A 22033-nucleotide genomic window follows, 5' to 3' on the forward strand; every position below is an offset into this window, starting at 1 on the left:
ACAAATGTACATGCAGTTTCACAGGATGAATAGCTGCAAATTTTTATAAACACACCTCCCAGCACGCCCCTGTCATCTAGTAACTCCATTACTCCCAGCGTACTCTGTGCCTCTAAGTGCGCTTCGAGTCCCTGTGTCATCTAACGACTCCAATGCCGCGTACACACGAGCGGACTTTCTATCCTACTTGGTCCGGCACACTTTCCGACGGACTTTGTCCGCCAGGTGCGCCGGACTTTAAAACGAACGGACTTGCCCACACACGCCGGGATTTTCCGGCGGGCTAAGACCGCCCGTCTTTCCGACGGACTTTCGCCAGAGTTCCGGCGGACTTTCAGAATGAACGGACTTGCCCACACACACAGACAAGTCCGTTCATTTTGAACGTGACTCAGGTGCGACGGGACTAGAAAAGGATGTCAATCTTGCCGCTTTTATCGGCTAGATTGACACCTTGCGAGCCCCGTCGCGGGGCATACCAGGCCCTTAGGTCTGGTATGGATTATAAAGGGGAACCCCGCTACGCCGAAAAAACGGCGTGGGGTCCCCCTAAAATCCATACCAGACCCCGATCCGAGCACGCAGCCTGGCCGGTCAGGAAAGGGGGTGGGGACGAGCGAGCGCCCCCCCCCCTCCTGAACCGTACCAGGCCGCATGCCCTCAACATGGGGGGTGGGTGCTTTGGGGGAGGGGGGCGCCCTGCGCCCCCCCCCCCCCCAAAGCACCTTGTCCCCATGTTGATGAGGACAAGGGCCTCTTCCCGACAACCCTGGCCGTTGGTTGTCAGGGTCTGCGGGCGGGGGCTTATCGGAATCTGGGAGCCCCCTTTAATAAGGGGGCCCCCAGATCCCGGCCCCCCACCCTATGTAAATGAGTATGGGGTACATGGTACCCCTACCCATTTACCTAGGAAAAAAGTGTAAGTAATAAAACACACTACACAGGTTTTTAAAATATTTTATTAAACAGCTCCGGGGGGGGGATCTTCCTCCGGCTTCGGGGGTCTTCTTCCGGCTTCGGGGGTCTTCTTCCGGCTTCGGGGGTCCCTCCGCTTCATCTTCTCCCGGCGTCCGGTTGGTTCTTCTCCGCTCTCCGGCCTCTTCTCCCGGTGTCGCAGGTCTTCGGCCGGCCCCTCCGCTCTCTTCATGTAGCTCTATTGCGAGCGGAGGTCCGGACTTCTGGGCTTCTTGGCTTCTTGGCTTCTTGGCTTCTCTTCTCTTCCCCCAGATGTTGACACGACGCTCTCTCCGGCTGGACTGGTCTCTGAGGGCTGCGTTGTGACTTATATAGGCGGAGACCCCGCCCCCATATGATGTCACAGTCCTTGGGCATGCTGGGACTGTGACGTTTTAGGGGGCGTGGTCGACCACGCCCCCTAAAACGTCACAGTCCCAGCATGCCCAAGGACTGTGACATCATATGGGGGCGGGGTCTCCGCCTATATAAGTCACAACGCAGCCCTCAGAGACCAGTCCAGCCGGAGAGAGCGTCGTGTCAACATCTGGGGGAAGAGAAGAGAAGCCAAGAAGCCAAGAAGCCCAGAAGTCCGGACCTCCGCTCGCAATAGAGCTACATGAAGAGAGCGGAGGGGCCGGCCGAAGACCTGCGACACCGGGAGAAGAGGCCGGAGAGCGGAGAAGAACCAACCGGACGCCGGGAGAAGATGAAGCGGAGGGACCCCCGAAGCCGGAAGAAGACCCCCGAAGCCGGAGGAAGATCCCCCCCCCGGAGCTGTTTAATAAAATATTTTAAAAACCTGTGTAGTGTGTTTTATTACTTACACTTTTTTCCTAGGTAAATGGGTAGGGGTACCATGTACCCCATACTCATTTACATAGGGTGGGGGGCCGGGATCTGGGGGCCCCCTTATTAAAGGGGGCTCCCAGATTCCGATAAGCCCCCGCCCGCAGACCCCGACAACCAACGGCCAGGGTTGTCGGGAAGAGGCCCTTGTCCTCATCAACATGGGGACAAGGTGCTTTGGGGGGGGGGGGCGCAGGGCGCCCCCCTCCCCCAAAGCACCCACCCCCCATGTTGAGGGCATGCGGCCTGGTACGGTTCAGGAGGGGGGGGGCGCTCGCTCGTCCCCACCCCCTTTCCTGACCGGCCAGGCTGCGTGCTCGGATCGGGGTCTGGTATGGATTTTAGGGGGACCCCACGCCGTTTTTTCGGCGTAGCGGGGTTCCCCTTTATAATCCATACCAGACCTAAGGGCCTGGTATGCCCCGCGCTCGCCGCAATAGGAAGATTTGTTTTTCCTATTGCAGCGAGCGCGAGATGCAATACCATCCCCTCGTGTCGTATTTGGTCTGTCGGACCAGCCTACACACGAGCGGGCTTTCCGTCGGACCAGCACACACACGAGCGGACTTTCCGCCCGAAACTGAGTCCGACGGAAAGATTTAAAACATGTTTAAAATCTAGGTCCGGCGGGCTTTTGGGAAGAAGTCCGCCGGAAAAGTCCGCCGCCGCCCACACACGGGCGGATTGTCCGGCACACTCTGGTCCGCCGGACCAAGTATGCCGGAAAGTCCGACCGTGTGTACGCGGCACAAGTGTTCCCTATGTCTCCAAGTGTGCTCTGTGTCATCTAACGACTCCAAGTGTTCCCTATGTCTCCAAGTGTTCTCTGTGTCATCTAAAGAAGACTCCAAGTGTTCCCTATGTCTCAAAGTGTTCCCTACGTCTCCAAGTGTGCTCTGTGTCATCTAGGGACTCCAAGTGCAACCCCACGCCCCCCCCCCCCCCCCAAGATTCCAGGAGTCTCCTGACTTTTACAGGTCCTTCCACTTCTCTCTTGGCAGCGGCAGAGGGTGATTCTTACTCCCGGACTGAACAACGCACATGTAATGAAATCTGAGTGTCATTCAGTTCAGTAATACTCTAAACCCAGGCTGAATGGTGATGCACCCCCAGTGGGGGTCCATGACAGCCTTGGCACATGCAAAGGTTAAAGCTCCAGTTAATCTGCTTATATTTTAGCTTCCTTAGTTCCTAAATTCCTCCCTCATTAACCGCAAATACAATTTTTCAAATAAAGCATTTCCCTTTTCATACCTTATCTTAGACCCAGTGATGTCATCAGGTCTTTGTGCTTCTCTATGCAATACAAGCAGATTATGGTCAGCAGGGTATTGTACATAGCTTGCTGCCTCAGTACTTCTCTTAAAGTGGTTTTAAAGCCTTAAAGTGATTGTAAAGCTATGTTTCTAATTTTTTTTAAATAACAAACATGTCATACTTACCTCCACTGTGCAGTTAGTTTTGCACAGAGTGGCCCTGATCCTTGACTTCTGGGGTCCCTCTGTGGCTTTTGTGGCTCCTCACCGCATGGTATAACCCCCTAGGAGAAGCGCTCTCCCAGGGGGTTACCTTGCGGGCACACTCCTGAGTCCAGCATTCAGCGTCCATAGACGCCGAATGTAGGACTCGGCCCCACCCCCCCGGCACCTGCGTAATTGGATTTGATTGACAGCAGCGGGAGCCAATGGCTGCGCTGCTTTCAATCTATCCAATCAAGAGCCCAGAACCCCGGACAGAGGAAGAGTGTGTCTCCGGCGTGGGAAATTCCAGGGCTCAGGTGAGTAAAACTGGGGGGTCAGTCACTAGAAGAAGTTTTTTTCACCTTAATGCATAGGTGAAAAAACCAAGTCCAACCTATGTGTGTGATTATATGTCAGTATTACATTGTATATCCCTGTATGTTGCGGTCGTTCAGGTGCTTATCTAATAGTTTCTTGAAACTATCAATGCCCCCTGCTGAGACCACCGCCTGTGGAAGGGAATTCCACATCCTTGCCGCTCTTAGACCCCTTTCACACTGAGCCGCCCTGGGCGTCAGTGGTAAAGCGGTGCTATTTTTAGTCCCGTTTTACCGTCGTTTTAGTGGTGCTATTCGGCCACTAGCGGGGTAGTTTTAACCTCCCGCTAGCAGCTGAAAAGGGGTTAAATTCGCCCGCAAAACACCGCCAGAGCGGCATTTTGCCGGCGTTATCGCAGCGCTGCCCCATTGATTTCAATGGGGAGCAGCGGTGGAGGAGTGGTGAGTTCAGCGCTCCTTCACTGCTCTAAAGAAGCTGCTGGCAGGACTTTTTCTGACGTCCTGCCAGTGCACCGCTCCAGTGTGAAAGCCCTCGGGCTTTCACACTGGAATGCATGGAGCAGCTGTTTTAGGGCGGTTTGCAGGCGCTATTTTTAACACTATAGCGCCTGCAAAACGCCCCCAGTGTGAAAGGGGTCTTACAGTAAGGAACCCTCTACGTAGTTTAAGGTTAGACCTCTTTTCTTCTAACTTTAATGAGTGGCCAAGAGTCTTGTTAATCTCCCTTCCACAAAAACGTTTTATCCCTATTGTGGGGTCACCAGTACGGTATTTGTAAATTGAAATCATATCCCCTCTCAAGCGTCTCTTCTCCAGAGAGGATAAGTTCAGTGCTTGCAACCTTTCCTCATAACTAATATCCTCCAGACCCTTTATTAGCTTAGTTGCCCTTTGTACTCGCTTCATTTCCAGTACATCCTTCCTGAGGACTGGTGCCCAGAACTGGACAGCATACTCTAGGTGCGGCCGGACCAGAGTCTTGTAGAGCAGGAGAATTATCATTTTATCTCTGGAGTTGATCCCCTTTATAATGCATGCCAATATTCTGTTTGCTTTGTTAGCAGCAGCTTGGCATAGCATCATCTACTAGGACCCCCAGATCCTTTCCCATCCTAGATTCCCCCAGAGGTCCCCCAGTGTATAGATTGCATTCATATTTTTTCCAACCAAATGCATTATTTTACATTTTTCTACATTTTTTTACATTTATCTGTTGCGAAGTTCTGCGGAAATGCAATCACTTACCTGCTCCTCCACAGACACTGAATGACGCACGTAGGACACTCACCTGAGACTGCGGGAGAGGAGTCAAGGAAGGATCTCTGAACACTCTGCTGATTACACAGGATTTGTTCCCCGGGGCACCGCTGTGTTCAGGTTTCCAGGAAACTGTTCTATCAAAACAGAGGAGCTCAGCATGAAATATCAGCTGATCCGCTGTGAAGAGGACACTCCTCATATAAACAATCAGAATAAGGTGGCCGGGAATTCAGAAGAAGTCATCTACTCTAAGCATATCTATATCCCCTCCATAAAGAATTCTAGTGGCATGTACATCATAAACAATAATGGAAACAGGAAAATACCATATGCTTATTGCTTACAATGGTCATCAAAGATATAACATATCTCAAATTCTATTTTTAAGATAATTTTTTGAACATACATACATTCTCCCAGTTACAATCCTACAATCTCATAGTTACACACCATCCATTGTACATTCTCTTGCATATAATGGTTTTCATCCAATGCATTTCTTGGAAGTCCACTTTTTCAGGGATGTAAATACAATTCAGCTCCCAACGTTCCCTGATTTCGAGGGACTGTCCCTGATTTGGAGCAATGTCCCTCTGTCCCTCTTTCCTCCTCGTTTGTCCCTCATTTTGGTCTGATCTATATAGTTGTATATAAAATGTACTTCTTATCTTTCAAAAAGTGTTTCCCAGCGCTAAACCTTTCATCCTAATTCTAAATTGTTGCATTTGTAAATTCCAAAAACCAATACTGTATAAAGGAATAGTAATGGTAAAAAAAGCACTTGTGGCTTTAACTAATCTTTTTTTTTTTTTTTGTATAATTTGCCTTTAAGGGGGCGTGGCAGGGGGTGTGTCCTATGCCTACATACTTTTGCTAATAGGTGTCCCTCATTCCCATCTCAAAAATTTGGGGGATATGGTAATTTTGTAAAGAAGTGGATATACATCTGTTTGATATATCTGTTTCTTTGCAAGATTACCTATGTCATTGGTGCCCAGCCGGTGGCCTGAGGGTCTCATGTGGCCCTTTGGAGCTTATACCCGAGGCAGAAGCCAGTAATGGAAGCAATTTTTTGCATACCTCCCAACATTTTGAGATCGGAATGAGGGACACCTACTAGCAAATGTATGTAGGCATAGGACACGCCCCCTGCCACGCCCCCTTAAAGGAGAATTAACCAAAAACAAAAGGTTAGTTAAACCCACAAGGGATTTTTTTACCACTAATATTCCTTTATATTGGCTTTTAATATTTATAAATGCAGCACTTTAGAATTTAGATGAAAGGTTTAGCACTGGGAATCACTTTTTGAAAGATAAAAAGTCCCATTTTATATACAACTATATAGATCAGACCAAAATGAGGGACAAATGAGGAGGAATGAGGGACAGAGGGACATTGCTGCAAATCAGGGACAGTCCCTCGAAATCAGGGACAGTTGGGAGCTATGGATTTGTAAACATTCTGTGATGGCTGTAATCTATCCACAGTCTCTAACAGTCTCCTGCAGCATTTTTCCAGCCTTTAACTAAATGGTATGTCACCAGTCTCTGGACCATCTCCAGTAGTGTGTTAGCAGTCTGACAATCCTCTATAGCAGGGGACTCCAACTACAATATGTGGGTCAAGTCAGGCTCGTTGCAACATTTTATCTGGCCCTCTGATGTGAGGGGGTCTCTGATTAGGATTCTCATGCAAGGGTGAACTCTGATGAACTCTGATGTAGGAGGAGTTTGATGGGGACTCTGATGTAAGGGGACTCTGATGGGGGAGGGACTCTAATGTAAGCATTGGCACTTCTGCTTAGCAGCACTGGGGTGGTCAGTTCGAATTCCAACCATGGCACTACCTGCCTGGAGTTTACATGTTTCCTCCGGATATTCTGGTTTCCTCCTACACTCCAAAGACAAGCTGGCCCTCTGATGTAAGGGGTCTCTGATTGGGATTCTCATGGAAGGGTGAATTCTGATGTAAGGAGGAGTTTGATGGGGACTCTGATGGGGACTCTGATGTAAGGTGGGACTCTGATGTAAGGATTAGCACTTCTGCCTAGCAGCACTGGGGTCAAATCCCAACCACGGCACTACCTGCCTGGAGTTTACATATTCTCCCTGTGTCTGCATGGGTTTCCTCCGGGTACTCCGGTTTCCTCCCACACTCCATAGATATGCTGGTAGGTTAATTGGCTCCTGTCTAAATTGTCCCCAGTATGTGTATGTATGAATGTGAGTTTATGTGACTGCATAATATATATGTTAGGCACTGCGTCAATTGATGACCCTATATAAGTACTTGTAATAAATAAATAAGTAAACAGGAGGACTTTGATGGGGACTTTCATGTAGCTTGGACTCTGATGGGGACTGTCATGTAAAGCGGGACACTGATGTAAGATGGAATCTGATGGGGACTGTCATGTAAAGCGGGACACTGATGTAAGATGGAATCTGATGGGGACTGTCATGTAAGGAGGACTCTGGTGTAAAGGAGGAGTTTTATGGGGACTTTAATGTAAAGGGGGATTGATGTATTTGTTAGTTTCTAAAAGTTTTTTCAGCCCTGAATATTTGTAAAATAGCAGTGTGTTAGCAGTCTCTAACAATCCTCTATTGCAGGGATTTCCAAACTACAGCCAAGCCAGGCTCGCTGCAAGATTTTATCCGGCGCTCTGATGTAAGATGGACTTTGATGGTCCCCATTCAAGGGGGGATTTTCATGCAAGGGTGGACACTGATGTAAGGAAGGCTTTAATGGGGACTCTGATGTAGAGTGCTCTGATGGGGACTCTGATGGGAGGGGAGCTCTGATAGGCTCAAATTTATTTGGAAAGTCTTTGCTTTCTTTTACACTTTTTTTTTTCTACTAAATCATATCATGCTAATTGCAAAAAAATATTTTTGTAAACCGTATTCATTCATTTAAATTTTAAAACTTTTTTTTCGGCCTGCGAATATATGTATTTGCATTACATACAAATATATTAAATATTATGTGTGGCCCCCTGGGAATGTTAGGGGTCTAAGTTGAACCTCCTATATCTAGTAAGTTGACCACCACTGACCTATATTATCTAAATTGCATCCTTGAAAAAGGGGACTTTGTTCTAAGAAACACACTGGGTAAAATCCACCATATTCAAGACATACACAATGGACGGTATGTAGCAATGATACTGTATTGGGTCTTTATTCTTTACTGAATTTATGAATGTTCAAAAAAGAATAATTTTATTTGCACGGCATCCTGTAACTCCTAGCAGCGATCCCAGATACACAAACTGAGCACGCCTGCACAGATCTACTTATGTGCTTGGTGTGATCAGTTTGATATAGGAACAAAGGGGACATAGCAGGATCAACATGAATGTTCCAGCCAAAGGAATAAGAGCATTAAAGAACAGATTTACTCACCACTATATGAATAAACAAGCACATATAGGGAATGTACACTTTTGGTGTAACCTATACGCCTGACGAAGGACCTCAGAACCTCCGAAATGTGTTGGGTTGACTTTTGCAATGAAATAACAATAAGAAATAAATACTCTTGGACTCCTAAAACTTCGGTGTGTCACTCTTGTTCTCTCTACAAACTTATAACCACATATTACATCATCTCACCACCTAGACACCTAAAATATTTTTTTCCTGTGCCCCCACCCACCGAGAAAAGTGATGCAAGGGCGAGAGGGACTTTCTGGACAATGTAAGGGCTCTTTCACACTGGCGGTGATACTTAACTCTCTCTGAATAGCGAAGACTGCTTTTCATAGGGTGGCATAGTAGCGACTGGCAGGCGTTTAGGAGGCATTACTGTCGCCTCCTGCAGCCCGTTTTTTATTTACTTTTTGTTTAAATTGGCCAATAGCAATTTTACATTGCAGGGCCACACTGTAACTGCAAGCCAAGCATTTGGCTTGTGGTTGCGGTGCGGCCCCACTGAATGGGAGTGTCTGACAGGCATTGCCGCCTGTCAAACTCTGCAGCCCGAGTTAAAACTGCAGTGGCCACAAAGAAAAACACTGCGGCCGTAGCATGTGTACAGCTCTTGTTAGGCTGTAATGTTAACCCCTTCCCGCCCGCCCCGGTGTCCCTTTAAACAGTTCAGAACGCCTGGGGGTCGGGAAGGTTAGCTATTATGTGACCATTGTCACAGTGGTCACATGATCGGAAGTCGGTCCCGCCAGCTACTGATCAGTAGACTGGACCGAGAGCTGTCTGCTATATCTTGGTCTTTTTGCTGAGAGTGCGCAGGGAGCACGCCACACCAACAGCCGCCCAATGACATATATGTGCGACATATGGGTATAAAAACCCACCATTTTGCCACACATATGTGTCGGGCGCTTGTAAAGGGGTTAAAATTCCAGTGGGCAGCCGGGGGCAGTAAAACCCTGGCTCAGCTGCCAGTGTCAATGAGCCCTAACTGTGGAAAAAGAGTGAAGTGACAGTGCATTAATAAACTGCATCCATTTAGAAAATTGTCTCTCACTGCTTGGTAGGGTAGTAGAGTGTTGCATGTGTGGACAATGTGTAAATCTGGGTGGAGGGTCATGTGACACTCTTAAGCAATTAGAAAGGATACAATCATTTGTCGGTCGGATGGCGATCGGTGACGAAGCTTCTCCAACTTCTGTAACTCTTTTATTTCCTTGTTCCTCACTGTATTGAATTTCTTGATTTCCGCCTACAAGAGATGGAGACACTTGAAAGATATTCAGAATAACACCGGCCTAAGCCCATACAGAAATATGTGACAGCAAAGTGAGCGCTCTGCCACATGATATAAAACGGATTAATAGTCTAATAGAGCGGCTGGCAGGTGGTAACTGCTGCCTCCTTGGAGCTTCTGTGGCATAGTTGCCGGTTCTGTTTCCATCCACTTGGGAGTTTGGAGTGTTCCTGTCCATCTTTGTGTGGTAGTCAATGTAAGACAGGTATCCTCTAAGGACATATAAAGGACAAGAATCCCCCCACAAGGTGTGAATTTCCTTATGGCTGTATACTCACCCGCTTGTCCTTGATCGAAACACCGTACATTTTCATTGGGTTTACAACTTTGGTTTCAAGGCGTTCCACCTGTGATTGAAAGGGAACAATTAGAGATAAGTACAACAGGCATCAACAACAGGCTGATGCGGCTTGTGCTGGTACTCGCTGCCTTTGGCTGTAATTGACAGCACACTAGACTGGCCCACTCACTCCTCTGGCATCGCTGCGCTGTGCAAAAGAAGCCCACTTCTCTGCCTACAGCGGTACCCAACGTTCCTGAAGGTACAGGGTTTGGGGCTGATCTGAGGCTTGAAGTGCATGCATTAGGGTGATCTGATATCTGAATTTAATGCACCAGGGCTAATCTCAAGTCTGAAGTGTATGCACTTGGCTGGTCTGAGGTCTGTAGTTTATGCATTGGGGCTGATCTGAGGTCTGAGGTCTTAAGTACAGTACATGCATTGGGCCAATCTGAGGTCTGAAGTGCATGCATGGGGCTGATCTGAGGCCTGCTGCTTTTGCATTGGGGCCAATCTGAGGTCTGTAGTTTACATACTGGGGCCGATCTGAGATCTGTATTGCATGCATTGGGGCTGATCTGGGGTCAGTAGTGCATGCATTGGGGCTGATCTGAGGTCTGTAGTTTATGCACTGGGGCCAATATGAGGTCTTAAGCACATGCGTAGGGGGCAATCTGAGGTCTGAAGATCTGAAGTTTAAGCTTGGGGCTGCTGTCCAAAGTGCACGCATTGGAGTGATCTGAGATTTGTAGTTTATGTATTCCGGCTAATCTGTGGTTTGAAGTTCATGCACTGGAGCTGATCTGAGCCCTGAAGTGCATACACTGCGGTGATCTGAGGTCTGAAGTGCATACCTTGGTGCTGATCTGAGGTCTAAAGTGCATACATTGGAGTGATCTGAGGTCTGGAGTGAATGCATTTGGGTGATCTGGGTGTAGCACCCTCCTAGTTAGGCTGCTAGGTAAATCTAGTTTCTCCACTGGCTCCACTGTAGTGAGTGGACTGTTTGTTGATCAGTTGGATCTAATAAGGATTCTTGAGGTGAGAGTTTGATTGCTTTCCCCTGCCTCTGAAAGACACTTCCAGAGCATAGGGAGGGAGATTCAAATGATCATCTGAATATTTATTGAATATTTATCATGCTCTGGCCAAACCCTGGAGGGGGGCATCCAGAAGGTGGCTGAGGAGGTGATAAATGTGCAGGAAGGCTGAGCAGAGGGTTCCTTTCTCATCAGGGAGGGTTCCAGTCTCCTGGGGGTCTGTTGCTCCTGGGAGATAGCCAGAGAGACAAGAGACTGCTGATGGGACTGAGGGGCTGACAAAAATTGCCAAAGAAGTACCCTTGCTGAAGGGCACGGTCCCTGAGTCCTGGACAGAAATAGGGATCCTTATTTCCTTCACAGAGTAGCAAGCTTCTACTTCTGGGACACTGAGCTTCACTGGGACTGATAGTTGGGCAACTACCAGAGGGGAACCAGTTGGCAGAGGTTGCTTTATAGACTGCTGTTGCAGGGAAGTTGACATCCCAGCCATACCTTGCTGCCCGCAGAAAAATTGCTCTTGGGAAGATTAGAGAGAACCTAAATCCCTCTCCTGGTAAAGTTCTTCAGCAATAAGAACCCTAAAAAGACATCCCGTAGACTAAGCCTAAATTGTCCATGTGTGTGGGACTGTGCTTGGGTGACCAGCAGTCCCTGTACTATTCAGGAGAACCTGTCTATCTTTACCAGGCCCTTCAGGGGTGAGCACTGTATTTTATGCATCGGGGCTGGTCTGAAGTTCATGCATTGGGACTGGTCTGATGCCTGAAGTGCGTGCACTGGGGTTGATCCAAGGTGAAGTGCATGCATTGGGTCTGTTATAAAGGTCTAAAGGGCATGCAGAGGTGAGCTGTGGATGGGGAGGAAGGTGTAGAGGTGAATTGCAGATAAGAGGGCCATCACCTTGCATCATCACACAGGTCCAACTCAACCCAACTCCACAGGGGAAAGAGGAAGCATTAAATAAAAGATACCCAGTAGGTCTTAGGGTGGGGGTAGGCGAGTGGTTGAAATGCCCCATATTCATGCCTTGCATTCATGTCTGTGCCCAACACCCCTTGTTTACCAGACATTAAGTCACATAGTGCATTCGCTAGCTTGCTCGGGATTTCAAAGCGGAGGTAATTGCCGTCCAGGCTTTGGAAACACTCTTCAGCTCATGAGGGCCGTTGATTAATGAGTAAATAATTATCTCCCCAGCGGTCTCGTTTCCAAGAAAAAAAAAGGGCCTAATTAAGAAGGTTCCTAGTCATTCCTCACCTTCATCTCTCCCTGATCCAAAAATCATTTAACTGGCAGCACCGCCTGGCTCATTAGCGCTACTCGGTTCTCCAAATTACCCGGCAAAGGTCAGGTTTCCATGGGCGGGAGATGAAAATCATTCCAGGCAGATAATTGCTTTGAGGACTGAGCAGATCTGAATATGAAGATAAGAAGCGATAGACGGAGGAGGCAGAGAGCCTCTAGTAATTGACTTCCAAAGAGGACGCGGTTGTACGACCTTCTCTCTGATACTGGAATTGGCTTTGAAGCCTTGTAAGCCAACCGTCGCCTTTTATCACCGACGTTCCCTTAGCAGCCGGGAAAAAAAAATGTTGCAGCGGTAAATAATGAAAAAATATGGAGACGTCAGTCGTAATCGGGCAGCAAATTGCGGCTTTCATCTCAGGCGGTCGCTGTTCCTGTAAAGCAGGATACTCACATCGAGCTCTGTACTCTCTATGGCATAACTCCTTAAAATATTAAAATAGTAAAAGCTGAACTCCAGGCAGATAGAAAAGACAAATAATAACGCATATCTGTAATCAATATTGTATCTTTAAATGTAAATTTTAATACAAACAATACAAGCTGCCTAAGTACCTGAATGTGGCCTGGTTTCAGCTTTTGGCAGTCCATGCACAGCAGAGCTCAAAGTGGGGAAGAGAGAAGAAGCACAAGTAGCCAATCAGCTCTTTGGCAGTACTCATATGCCAACACGGAACATGGTGACAGGAGGTGAGAGCAGAGTGAAAGAGCAATGAGCTCATCCTTTGCTACTTGTCCGTTTTACAATACTTTAGAAGATGGAACAGCACATTATATATATATATACACACACACAGTGGGGACGGAAAGTATTCAGACCCCCTTAAATTTTTCACTCTTTGTTATATTGCAGCCATTTGCTAAAATCATTTAAGTAAATTTTTTCCTCATTAATGTACACACAGCACCCCATATTGACAGAAAAACACAGAATTGTTGACATTTTTGCAGATTAATTAAAAAAGAAAAACTGAAATATCACATGGTCCTAAGTATTCAGACCCTTTTCTCAGTATTTAGTAGAAGCTCCTTTTGATCTAATACAGCCATGAGTCTTTTTGGAAAAGATGCAACAAGTTTTTCACACCTGGATTTGGGGATCCTCTGCCATTCCTCCTTGCAGATCCTCTCCAGTTCTGTCAGGTTGGATGGTAAACGTTGGTGGACAGCCATTTTTAGGTCTCTCCAGAGATGCTCAATTGGGTTTAAGTCGGGGCTCTGGCTGGGCCATTCAAGAACAGTCACGGAGTTGTTGTGAAGCCACTCCTTCGTTATTTTAGCTGTGTGCTTAGGGTCATTGTCTTGTTGGAAGGTAAACCTTTGGCCCAGTCTGAGGTCCTGAGCACTCTGGAGAAGGTTTTCGTCCAGGATATCCCTGTACTTGGCCGCATTCATCTTTCCCTCGATTGCAACCAGTCGTCCTGTCCCTGCAGCTGAAAAACACCCCCACAGCATGATGCTGCCACCACCATGCTTCACTGTTGGGACTGTATTGGACAGGTGATGAGCAGTGCCTGGTTTTCTCCACACATACCGCTTAGAATTAAGGCCAAAAAGTTCTATCTTGGTCTCATCAGACCAGGGAATCTTATTTCTCACCATCTTGGAGTCCTTCAGGTGTTTTTTAGCAAACTCCATGCGGGCTTTCATGTGTCTTGCACTGAGGAGAAGCTTCCGTCGGGCCACTCTGCCATAAAGTCCCGACTGGTGGAGGGCTGCGGTGATGGTTGACTTTCTACAACTTTCTCCCATCTCCTGACTGCATCTCTGGAGCTCAGCCACAGTGATCTTTGGGTTCTTCTTTACCTCTCTCACCAAGGCTCTTCTCCCCCCGATAGCTCAGTTTGGCCGGACGGCCAGCTCTAGGAAGGGTTCTGGTCATCCCAAACGTCTTCCATTTAAGAATTATGGAGGCCACTATGCTCTTAGAAACCTTAAGTGCAGCAGAATTTTTTTGGTAACCTTGGCCCGATCTGTGCCTTGTCACAATTCTGTCTCTGAGCTCTTCAGGCAGTTCCTTTGACCTCATGATTCTCATTTGCTCTGACATGCACTGTGAGCTGTAAGGTCTTATATAGACAGGTGTGTGGCTTTCCTAATCAAGTCCAATCAGTATAATCAAACACAGCTGGACTCAAATGAAGGTGTAGAACCATCTCAAGGATGATCAGAAGAAATGGACAGCACCTGAGTTAAATATATGAGTGTCACAGCAAAGGGTCTGAATACTTAGGACCATGTGATATTTCAGATTTTCTTTTTTAATAAATCTGCAAAAATGTCAACAATTCTGTGTTTTTCTGTCAATATGGGGTGCTGTGTGTACATTAATGAGGAAAAAAATGAACTTAAATGATTTTAGCAAATGGCTGCAATATAACAAAGAGTGAAAAATTTAAGGGGGTCTGAATACTTTCCATCCCCACTGTGTGTATATATATATATATATATATATATATATATATATATATATATATATATATATACACACACACACACACACACACACACACACACACACACACACACACACACACATACATATATATATATATATATATATATATATGTGTGTGTGTATTTTCTTATTATTTGTATTTAGCTGTTTGTCTGGAGTAAATATGAAAGCTTAACTTTTAGTTCTGTAATCAGCAAGGCTCATGCTCCCCGCTGATTGGAGAGCTCTAGCTCTGACTTAGTAGGGGCTCTGTTGGACCTCTGCAGAGAGACCACTGCTTCCACAAAGAGAGCAAGGGTTCTTCTCTGCAGCTGAAGACAGGCTTTTCTACTCAGGCTGTGGCTTCATTAAAAAAAAAATTTAAAAAAACAACCGTAAGAGCTGAAGCATCTTTCTGTTTTTATGTACCTGGAAAGTATTTAGCTGTAAACTAAAAGCTGAAATTCAGTTAAGCCTATTCAGCCCAGGAAGGATTCACCCCCTTAATGACCAGGCCATTTTTTGCGATATGGCACTGCATTGCTTTAACTAACAATTGCGCGGTCGTGCGACGCTGTACACAAACAAACTTTATGTCCTTTTTCCCACAAATAGAGCTTTCTTTTGGTGGTATTTGATCTTCTCTGCGTTTTTTACTTTTTGCGCTATAAACAAAAAAAGACCGACAATTTTGAAAAAACAAAACAATATTTTTTATTTTTTGCTATAATAAATATCCCCCCAAAAATATCAGTTTAGGCCAATATGTATTCTTCTAGATATTTTTGGTATAAAAAAATCACAATAAGTGTATATTGATTGGTTTGCGCGGTTATACCGTCTACAAAATAGGGGATATATTTATGGCATTTTTATTATTCTTTTTTTTTTTTTACTAGTAATGGAGGTGATCATCGATTTTTAGCGGGACTGCGACATTGCGGCAGACAGATTGGACACTTTTGACACTTTTTTGGGACCAGTGACATTTATACAGGGATCTGAGCTAAAAATAACCACTGATTACTGTATAAATGACACTGGCAGGGAAGGGGTTAACTCTAGGGGGCAATCAAGGGGTTAAGTGCGACTGCTATCGCTCTTGAAACAGCCGTCATACACCAACGGCGATTTGCGCAGCCGTGCCAACCTGCCGCAGTATAATGACAGCTGCTGGTCGGCAAGCGGTTAAAGTGGTTTCAAACCCTTACAAATACCCAGTGAAGTGATGACCCTCGGGTGATACACAGAGATTAAACGAATCCTCCTAAATAAATTGGACCCTTTTATCTGCAGTATTTTCATCTTCACGTCTGTTCAAAGTCCAGAATTTTATAAAAGCCCGTCTGAGCTTTCAGAGGGATGCTGTGTTCATATTTCACGTCTGATCTAATCTTTACCCTGTGTATACACTCCAAGCGATCCGGCTGCTGTACAGCCACCCAGTCGCTTTCTGTAACCCCCAGAGAGTGTAAAATGTCACTTCCAGTTTCTAGATCTGCTCTCTGTTAACTTCAATGGAAGGCAGGTGAGACATCTCTGGGGTAAAGATTCTAGGCCCATTATTAACAGTTACCGCTAAACTGCTGACCTGCAGGGGCTTTTAACATGTCGCCCATGTAAAATATCAGGTACTGAAGCTCGTTGTCATTTTGCAGGTGTGCTCATGACATGTTGTGCATCTATTTACTTGGCGTTAAAAAAACAGTGTAAAAATAAAAAACAAAAAGGTAAAATAAATAAGAAAAAAAATTATTTTTTTTAAAACGCGCCCCGTCCCGCCGAGCTCGCGTGCAGAAGTGAACGCATATGTGAGTAGCTGAAAACGGTGTTCAAACCACACATGTGAGGTATCACCGCGATCGGTAGAGCAAGAGCAAAAATTCTAGCCCTAGACCGCTTCTCTGTAACTTAAAACATGCAACCTGTAGAACTTTTTAAACGTCACCTATGGAGATTTTTAAGGGTAAAATCTTGTCGCCATTCCACGAGTGGGTGCAATTTTGAAGCGTGACATGTTGGGTATCAATTTACTCGGCATAACATTATCTTTCACAATATAAAAAAAATCGGCTAACTTTACTGTTGTCTTATTTTTTAATTCAAAAAGTGTATTTTTTCCCAAAAAAGTGCGCTTGTAAGATCGCTTCGCAAATACGGTGTGACATACGGTATTGCAACGACCGCCATTTTATTCTCTAGGGTGTTAGAAAAAAAAATTATAATGTTTGGGGGTTCTAAGCAATTTTCTAGCAAAAAAAACCATTTTTACTTGTAAACAACACATCTCAAAAAGAGGCTCGGTCCTTATGTGGTTAAAGTACAACTAAAGGCAAAACTTTTTTTTTAAGTTTTGAACACAGTGCAGATGGCATAGAACACCTTTTAGGTTTTTATTTCTGCCTGTGCCCCTGTTAGGAAGATTCACTCCCTGTTCCTGTTCACCATTATCATAGAAAGTGAAAGTATAAGAAAATCCCAAAATTTGAGTTGTCCCCAGAAAAGTAATAGAGGGGAAATCTTCCAATGGGGACACTAGTTCTGGTGATCTGGGGGGGGCAATAGATTTCATTAATTTGCAGGGATTTCCTTTCACTTCCTGTCTAGCTATGGGACGGGAAGTGAAGGGAAATCTACCCAATGGGACACAGATGGCAAAAAATAAACCGACAAGGGATATGACCTTCCCTTAGGCTCGGTTCACACCAACGATAAGGGACTATATACAAGATTTTAGTAATAAGAACGTTATCATTAGCAGTAATCAGCATGGATTCATGAAGAATCGTTCTTGCCAAACCAATCTATTAACCTTCTATGAGGAGGTGAGTTGCCAACTAGATAAAGGAAGGCCTGTAGACGTGGTGTATCTGGATTTTGCAAAAGCATCTAACACAGTTCCCCATAAACGTTTACTGTACAAAATAAGGTCTGTTGGCATGGACCATAGGGTGAGTACATGGATTGAAAACTGGCTACAAGGGCGAGTTCAGAGGGTGGTGATAAATGGGGAGTACTCAGAATGGTCAGTGGTGGGTAGTGGGGTCCCCCAGGGTTCTGTGCTGGGACCAATCCTGTTTAATTTGTTCATAAATGACCTGGAGGATGGGATAAACAGTTCAATCTCTGTATTTGCGGACGATACTAAGCTAAGCAGGGCAATAACTTCTCCACAGGATGTGGAAACCTTGCAAAAAGATCTGTACAAATTAATGGGGTGGGCAACTACATAGCAAACGAGGTTCAATGTAGAAAAATGTAAAATAATGCATTTGGGTGGCAAAAATATGAATACAATCTATACACTGGGGGGAGAACCTCTGGGGGAATCTAGGATGGAAAAGGACCTGGGGGTCCTAGTAGATGATAGGCTCAGCAATGGCATGCAATGCCAAGCTGCTGCTAACAAAGTAAACAGAATATTGGCATGCATTAAAAAGGGGATCAACTCCAGAGATAAAATGATAATTCTCCCGCTCTACAAGACTCTGGTCCGGCCGCACCTGGAGTATGCTGTCCAGTTCTGGGCACCAATCCTCAGGAAGGATGTACTGGACATTGAGCGAGAACAAAGAAGGACAACTAAGCTAATAAAGGGTCTGGAAGATATTAGTTATGAGGAAAGGTTTCGAGCACTGAACTTATTCTCTCCGGAGAAGAGACGCTTGAGAGGGGATACGATTTCAATTTACAAATACAGTACTGGTGACCCCACAATAGGGATAAAACTTTTTCGCAGAAGGGAGTTTAACAAGACACGTGGCCACTCATTAAAATTAGAAGAAAAGAGGTTTAACCTTAAACTACGTAGAGGGTACTTTACTGTAAGAGCGGCAAGGATGTGGAATTCCTTTCCACAGGCGGTGGTCTCAGCGGGGGGCATTGATAGTTTCAAGAAACTAATAAATAAGCACCTGAATGACCGTAACATACAGGGATATACAATGTAATACTGACATATAATCACACACATAGGTTGGACTTGTGTCTTTTTTCAACCTCACCTACTATGTAACTATGTAACAATGTGTTTTTTCATGCTCTTTGCAGAAACGCAGGACATTATTTTTAACATGGGTTCCTATGGAACACATTCTAACATTGTGCAGATATCTTGGGACAACAAAAATTGGAAATACCAACATTTTATTATCCAGGGTCTCTCTGCTTTCAGAAGTTATATCATGTTTGGGGGTTTTACCACACTTTAGGCCTAAAATGATTTTTTAAACGTGTGCAAAAAAGCAGAATAACATCTCTTGATGCGAAAGGGTTAAAGGGTAAGTTCACCTTTTACAGTAAAAATTAACAGGTGAACTAACTCCAAACATCCTGGCCACCCCTCTGGACCCTGTTGCACATAGCAGCCATGATGCCGCTTGCTGCCAGTATAGTGGACCATACACTGTAACCTACAGGAATGAGTATCCATCCTAAAGCTTGCAATGGCAAGCACTCATTGACCACATGACCATGCTGACCAATGAGAAGCACTTCTTCCAATAAGGTGCTCCAAAAGAAATAAGTGCTTCTCATTGGTCAGTGTGGTCATGCTGACCAGTGACTCCCTGCCATTGCAAGCATTATGATGGATAGTCAATCCAGGGGTTGTATATTGCCATGCATGGTGTACCATGGGCAGGGTTTTTTTTCACCTGGAACATGGCGGAACACTGTTCCCGCACCTCTAGCACTGCCCTGTGCATTCCAATCACTACTGTCACCTCTAAAGAATACCGACTGTATTTAGAAGTGACAGCGCTCCTGTCCCAGCCGCTGCAACAAATCCTCCCCGGGGGCAGCTGATGTTATGTACAGGGAGGCGCCAATGGCATCACTACTAATCCTGGGCATCCAGGCGTTGCCTCGCTACGATTGTCGGCACCCCCAGCTTTTCTCACCGCTGCCTGCCCTGTCACATAAGAGGCGGGGAAGCTTCCGCTAGGCTCCTCCTCGGCTCTGACATTTCTTATGACAGATCATGAGGAGTAGCCTGGGAGGAAGAACATCCCCCCTGTTGCATTGAGCCGCACTGTATCTGAAGTCTGTGTTGGGAGATGGGAGAAGAGATTTGAGGTTCAGGAAAAAAAAAGCATTAATGCTGGCATTTGTACAGGAAGGGGGGTGGGGTGATTGGGGGGACTTGTTCTAGCCGGGGGAAGACAATCCTATCAAGGGTGTGCGGAAGGAACTCTGTACGTAGCACCCTCCTGAACCCTGCACTCTGTATTAGCACCCTCCTGAACCCTGCACTCTGTACATAGCACCCTCCTAAACCCTGCACTGTGTACAAAGTGCACTCCTGAACTCTGCACACTGTATGTAGCACCCTCCTGAACCTTACACTCTTTACGTAACACCCTCCTGAACCCTGCATACTGTACGTAGCACCCTCCTGAACCCTGCACTCTGTATGTAGCACCCTCCTGAACCCTACACTCTTTACGTAGCACCCTCCTGAACCCTGCATACTGTACGTAGCTCCCTCCTGCACTTTACTGGTAGCACCCTCCTGAACCCTGCACTCTGTACAAAGCACACTCCTGGACTCTGCACACTGTATGTAGCACCCACCTGAACCCTGCACTCTGTACATAGCACGCTCCTGAACCCTGCACTGTGTACAAAGTGCACTCCTGAACTCTGCACACTGTATGTAGCACCCTCCTGAACCTAGCATGCTGTACGTATCACCCTCCTGCACCCTGCACGCTGTACGTAGCACCCTCCTGAACCCTGCATGCTATACGTAGCACTCTCCTGAACCCTGCACGCTGTATGTAGCACCCTCCTGAGCCCTGCACGCTGTACGCAGCATCCTCCTGAACCCTGTACTCTGTATGTAGCATCCTCCTGAACCCTGCACACTGTACATATCAACCCCCCCCTGAACCCAGCACTCTGTATGTAGCACCCTCCTGAACCCTGCATACTGTACGTAGCATCCTCCTGCACTTCACTGGTAGCACCCTCCCGAACCCTGCACTCTGTACAAAGCACACTCCTGAACTCTGCACACTGCATGTAGCACCCACCTGAACCCTGCACTCTGTACATAGCACCCTCCTGAACCCTGCACTGTGTACAAAGCAAATTCCTGAACTCTGCACACTGTATGTAGCACCCTCCTGAATCCTGCAAGCTGTATGTAGCACCCTCCTGCACCCTGCACGCTGTACGTAGCACCCTCCTGAACCCTGCACGCTGTACGTAGCACCCCCCTGAACCCAGCACGCTGTGCGTAGCACCCTCCTGAACCCTGCATGCTGTACGCAGCATCCTCCTGAACCTTGTACTCTGTACGCAGCATCCTCCTGAACCCTGTACTCTGTATGCAGCACCCTCCTGAACCCTGCACTCTGTACGTATCACCCCCCCTTGAACCCTGCACTCTGTATGTAGTACCCCACTAAACCCTACACTCTGTATGTAGCACCCCCCTGAACCCTGCACTCTGTATATAGCACCCCCCTTAACCTTGCACTCTGTATGTAGCCCCCCCTGAACCCTGCACTCTGTATGTAGCATCCTCCTGAACCCTGCACTCTGTACAAATGCACTCCTGAACTCTGCACATTGTATGTAGCACCCTCCTGAGCCCTTCGCTCTGTATGTAGCACCCTCCTGAACCCTGCACTCTGTATGTAGCACACTACTAGTATTTATTATCCCTTTAAGACCCTCCCACACCTATTTGCTGCGGAGAAGGTGGGGGGCATGGTTGAGTTCCTGCACCTATTCTCCGAGAAAAAAAGCCCTGAGCATGGGACATCAGAGCCGCTATGAGCAGCAGGGTCCAGAGAGGTGGCCAGGATATTTGGAGTTAATTCATTTTCCCTGAAAAAGGTGAGCGTACCCTTTAATAAAATGCCTTTATTTTGCAGTTTTTTTCTGTGTTCAGGATTTGTGTTGTATCCCGTGTCAATGGAAATATACACCTCTGCTGGAGGGTAGACAGACATTGGAGGAAGTTTAGAATGGTATTTAGTAAAATCCCTAACACTCCTTATTATACAAGCCAGTGGTTTTATTTTGTAACAGACAAGGGGATCTATTAGCAGAGCCTCTTCTGCATGACGCACGGGAAAAGGTCAGCGTGACTTATCCTGCGTAATGCGCCACGATTCAGATGTGAAGCTTATTCTGCGATGACAAACTCACATGCGGCCCCCATGAATCATGCGTTAATGTGCTGCAATAGCTTTCCCAGCCTATAATGAAAACAAATGGCCACCATCGACCTGCAGCCTCTCCGCAGAAATGAGGGATAATACAATAACATCATGACGGGGAGATTTTTCCTGCTAATTCCGCACAGTGGTGACAAATGGATTTGTGGTGTGTGGAGGGAGCAGAGCAGAGCCGTAGACACCCAA

The 22033-nt window shown here is 46.4% G+C and overlaps 1 protein-coding gene across 1 annotated transcript in view; it reads right to left on the minus strand.

Annotated features, from left to right (window-relative positions):
* Positions 1 to 22033, minus strand: part of CIBAR2 (CBY1 interacting BAR domain containing 2) — a 57015-nt gene that overhangs the window by 25987 nt on the left and 8995 nt on the right. Inside the window, exons 3-5 of the mRNA XM_073605734.1 lie at positions 9871 to 9939; positions 9446 to 9547; positions 4890 to 4895 (exon numbers count right to left, since the gene is read on the minus strand). Coding sequence (XP_073461835.1) covers positions 4890 to 4895; positions 9446 to 9547; positions 9871 to 9939 — 177 coding nt within the window. The remainder of the gene's footprint in view (positions 1 to 4889; positions 4896 to 9445; positions 9548 to 9870; positions 9940 to 22033) is intronic.

The sequence above is a fragment of the Aquarana catesbeiana genome, linkage group LG11, assembly GCF_042186555.1.
Source record: "Aquarana catesbeiana isolate 2022-GZ linkage group LG11, ASM4218655v1, whole genome shotgun sequence".
Lineage (NCBI taxonomy): Eukaryota > Metazoa > Chordata > Amphibia > Anura > Ranidae > Aquarana > Aquarana catesbeiana.